Source organism: Idiotropiscis lumnitzeri, chromosome 15, assembly GCF_059441095.1.
Source record: "Idiotropiscis lumnitzeri isolate Australia: NSW breed Sydney's pygmy pipehorse chromosome 15, RoL_Ilum_1.0, whole genome shotgun sequence".
Classification (NCBI taxonomy): Eukaryota; Metazoa; Chordata; class Actinopteri; order Syngnathiformes; family Syngnathidae; genus Idiotropiscis; species Idiotropiscis lumnitzeri.
In genome coordinates, this window is record NC_142405.1 from 15,547,735 (window position 1) to 15,552,734 (window position 5,000).

General features: G+C 42.3%; 1 protein-coding gene across 2 annotated transcripts in view; it reads right to left on the bottom strand.

Moving 5' to 3' along the window:
- The window catches only part of timm29 (translocase of inner mitochondrial membrane 29), an 18,589-nt gene that overhangs the window by 7,399 nt on the left and 6,190 nt on the right, over window positions 1–5,000 (bottom strand). The window contains exon 2 of one of the 2 annotated variants that reach the window (XM_088316198.1): window positions 164–788. In XM_088316198.1, coding sequence (XP_088172324.1) covers window positions 196–788 — 593 coding nt within the window. In that variant the 3' untranslated portion in view covers window positions 164–195. Of the gene's footprint in view, window positions 1–12; window positions 789–5,000 lie in introns of those variants that run through there. The other variant, XM_088316197.1, reaches the window with a different exon arrangement.

Sequence of the window (5,000 nt, forward strand, 5' to 3'; positions counted from 1 at the left end):
ACAACCACAAAATGCACCTGGTAAGACTTTATTGCTTGTATATTTATTTAATCATGATTTAATTAAGAAGAGTATTTTTAAATTAATTATATTACATTTGTCAGCTTTACGTTCATTGCTAATTTACCAAATAATGGCACTTAAACAGCAGTTTCATCCTCACTCAATTTTTTGTCTGTACTGTGCTGCCTCTGCCTATTTTTCCTCAGCTTCCAATTTCAGTGCACACCAGGACTCTCTGTGCAGTCGCTCATTTGATTCCACTAACTGAACAGTGGGTGGTGATGTTCTTTGCATATGCACTGGTAGGTAAATGAACTCATCTTCATTTACGTCATAGTTAGTCATCTTTGAGTCCAGGATCCACCAGTGACCAGCAAAGCCTACATCCACTACACGTCTCGGGAACTCTCTCCACATTACTGACAAGCTAGAACACTGAGTTTCATACAGTGTGCTGTCAGGGCTGTGGTCAGTAACATAAATCAGAGAAAGTAGTCCCAGGTTGACATGGTAGAGACGGCCTTCATTGCGGAGTTTAAGCAGATTCTGCAGATGGCTTTCTGAGGTTGCATTGCGGATCCATGATGACAACAGACAGAGCTGATTGGAACGCTCAAGGAGGGACACTTCAAATGATGAGTAATCAGGCTTAGAGAAGAAACAGGTTAATGCGCCTCCAAGCATGGTAATGCAAATTGATGCTTTGACACGATGCTCACGGACACCAACTACCATATCAAGACACGCCTCTTTGTAGTCAGACATCAGACTGCGCCACCATAGACCTAAACAGAAAAAAAGATGCAGAATATAATTAGCTCTGGAATTGATCTCAATTCAAATAAGGATTATTACACTAATATACTGTACTAGTCTGGAATAAAAAAAAGTCCAAAGAGTTCATGGCTTTTATTTTTTATTCAATACAAATCAATAAATGATCAAATCTTTACAGACGAGGAAGAAGACTATGTAATGCAATTCAGAACTGTCAACCTATATCACCACCACAAAAATTTGTCTTAAGTTTTAAAATTAAGTCAAGAACATGACTGCAGGACATGCACAGCACCATAATGGTGCTAGGGGGTGCTATAGTCCTGTCAGAAATCTGTCTAAAATTTAATACGTTTTTTTTTCACAAGTAGCCATTCTGTTTCAATAAAATTGCTGTTCTAGTGATGCAGCTGGACCCTGTGTGTGTTTGTGAGGGCAGGGAGGGATGGGGTAGTCCTTTAGTACTTGCATGTTAGGTGAGAGTACAAGTTCGAATGAATTTGCTAGCACTTTCAAACGTAGGCTAAATGTTAAAAACATGCCCAAAATAAGTCAAATGGAAATTATGCATTGCAGATATAATTACTGATAAAAAAATTGTTAATTTACTTAATTTTCAAAGTCAATACCCTGTGACATTACGGGGAAAAATGTTTTGGTTTTAGCATTTAGCGTATATTTTATCAATATGTTCGAACGCACTTTGTAAATACCTTCAAACAAGTTTGCGAGTCAAAAATGTTTACAGCACATTGGTGTGTATCATACTTTTATTTGGAAGAAAAATAGAGTACCCCTCAAGTAAGTGAAATCATGAAAATCTATTTTTTCCCCCAGCCCCCCTTCACATTGGCCACTTGATGCACTTTGCCGAGGGAGACTTATCCCACTTATCTTCTTCAATCAAAGATAGATGTGGGATTATAAATGCGTTTATGTGCTGTTGTAAAACACTATGTATATGGCCAGTTGGATCTCGAAGTGCGAATCGATCGCGAGGTTAAACTCATTTACTTATGTAATGGGGAAGCTCGAATTGCAAATGCTCCTTTTTACATATAATTTAAGTTCCGTACGAAATCTTCATATAAAATTACTAGTGCTGTCAAGCGAATACAATTTTTCAACTAAATAAGTGCAAAAATTTACATAATTGATCGCGATTGTGTTTTTCACTCACAATTATTTAAAGATAAATGATAAAGATATCCTTTATTAGTCCCACAATGGAGACATTTTCAGTGTTACAGCAGCAAAGATAAAGATTACAGAGAGGCGGCGGCGTAATGTAGCCGTGAATTTATAACATTAGCAGCAGACATTCAGAAAAAGCAAAACTATCCAAATATACACAGTATATACACAAATCCCCATGTATATACACACCTAAATCCCACAACAAATACAACTGTAAAGAAACACTCCTAATGTCTGTCCATGGTACAGAGGGGAAATAAATAAAAATGCTACAATGATAAATACTGGAATGATAAAAATACTGCAATGATAAAAGTACTGCAATGGTAAACAAAATACAGCATTGGTTAATATAAGTATACCATTGGATAAAAGTACAGTAGTAGTGTGTATTGCATCTTAGGGACTGCACAATTGCACTAATGCCCGCCCGTTTGTAGGCTTGAGCCAATGTTATTGTTTAACAGTCCGACAGCAGCCGGCAGGAAGGAGCGGCGAAATCTCTCCTTCGCACAGCGGTGGTGGGTCACTCCCGCCTGCTCCATCTTGTCTCCCAATAGGGTGGGCTGGATGGTGTTGAAAGCACTGGAAAAATCAAAGAACATGATCCTCACAGTGCTCCCCGCCTTCTCCAGGTGGGCGAGTGAAGTGTGGAGCAGGTAGATGATGGCATCAGCCACATTGATGCCAGGCTGGTATGCGAACTGGAATGGGTCCAATTGAAGAGCTCACCAGGGGGCGCAGATGGACGAGGATCAGTCTCTCCAGGCTCTTCATCAGATGAGATGTCAGCGCCACTGGTCTGAAGTTGTTGAGCGCCTTTGGATGGGGGGGGGGGGTCTTTGGTACCGGAACCAGGCAGGATGTTTTCCACAGCTGGGGGACTCTGCCCAGCTTCAGGCTCAGGTTGAACATGTGCTGGACGATTCCACACAGCTAGTCTGCGCAGGATTTGAGGAGCTGGGAGCTAATCCCATTTGTACCCGCTGCTTTTCTCGCCTTCATCTTCCTCAGCTGGTTCTTCACCTTAAATGTTGTAAGGAACAAGGCTGAGCAGGAGGAAGTGGTGGTAATCTGATGTGGCTGGGAACTGAAGCCCGAAGGCGGGGCGGGGGCTGCGAACTGGAACTGATGTTTACTTGAGTAAAATATTGGAATTATTGTGGGAAAAATATAAAAGTATATTTCTACTCAGACTGTATATATATATATATATATATATATATATATATACACACACATAGTGGAACCTCGGTTCTTGAACGACTCTGAGGTCGAACAAATCGGAGTTCGAACAAAAAAAAAAGAGAAATTCTTGCTTCGCAGTTCGAACAAACATCGGAGTTCGAACGCCGGTATGATGCGTGAGTGCGCACGCGAGGGTGGGGGCTGAGCGGCCAATTGACCAATGGGCGTCGAGAGAGGACGTGCTACGTGCTGCAAAGTGTTTTTAGCCCCTAATCATGGCTCCCGAGAAGGTCGGTGAAAGCAATAAAGATGCTACCAGCAAAAAAAGAAAAATAGTGCGTACAACTGTCGCATTTAAGAAAGGAATCATAGCAAAATATGAAGGAGGTGTGCGAGTGTCTAATCTGGCTAGGGAATACAGCATGGCGAAATCTATGATCAGTACAATACTAAAGAATAAGGAGGCTGTGAAATCTAGTGATGTGGCTGTGGGAGTGAGTGCTTTAAGCAAGCAAAGGCCGCAAGTTTTGGAAGAGGTTGAAAAACTTCTGATGATTTTCATAAATGAAAAACAGTTAGCGGGAGATAGTGTTAGTGAAGAGATTTGTGCGAAAGCACTAGAAATGTACAATGATTTGTTAAAGAAAGACTCGTCGCTCATTGTTGGAGGATCTGATTTCAAGGCTAGCAGAGGATGGTTCGAAAAGTTCAAGAGGAGAAGTGGCATCCACAACGTGGTTCGACATGGGGAGGCATCAAGTTCGGACAAGGCTGCATCGGAAAAATTCAAGATCGACTTTGCCAGTTTCGTTAAACAAGGAAATTATCTTCCCCAGCAGATTTTCAACTGTGATGAAACCGGTCTTTTCTGGAAAAAAAATGCCACGGAGGACATACATTACACGCGAGGAGAAGTCCATGCCAGGTCACAAGCCAATAAAAGATCGCTTCACGTTTTTACTGTGTGGCAACGCAAGCGGGGATTGTAAAATCAAGCCTCTACTTGTTTATCATTCGGAGAATCCGAGGGCATTTAAGGCCAAAAACATAATGAAAAGCAAATTGCCTGTTATGTGGAGGACAAACTCCAAGGCTTGGCTAACGAGGCAATTTTGCACCGAGTGGGTGCATGAAGTTTTTGGCCTGGAAGTAAAAAAATATTTGGAGGAGAGGAATTTGCCACTACGCTGCCCTTGGCTAATGGATAATGCCCCTGCACATCCTCCAGGTTTGGAGGACGACTTGATGGAGGAATTTGATTTTATCAAAATTAAGTTTCTGCCTCCAAATGTCACCCCGTTAATCCAACCCATGGACCAGCAAGTTATTGCCAACTTCAAGAAGCTCTACACGAAATATCTCATCCAAAGGTGCTTTGAAGTCACGAATGACACTGAACTGACCCTGCGCGATTTTTGGAGGCACCATTTCAACATCGTGCACTGCATCAACATCATCGATAAAGCATGGGACGCTGTGACCTATCGGACGATGAATTCTGCTTGAGGGAAGTTATGGCCCGAGTGTGTCACCGAGGGTTTCGGTGTTGCAGGGACCAGCACGAGTGTTGGTGTTGAGGAGGAGGAGGAACCCGACCTCATTGATGAAATTGTGTCTGTGGGCAAGAGCTTGGGCTTGGAGATTGACAACGATGATGTGGGGGAACTCCTGGACGAACATCAAGCCAAGCTCATCAGAGAAGAACTCATCCACCTTCAGAATGAGCAGAAGAGAAAGTTGGAGGAGATGTCCTCTGAGGAGGGGGAAGCAAGAAAGGATGCCCCAACGTCCGAGATGAAACAAATGTGTAGCAAATGGGCCGTGTTACAGAATTT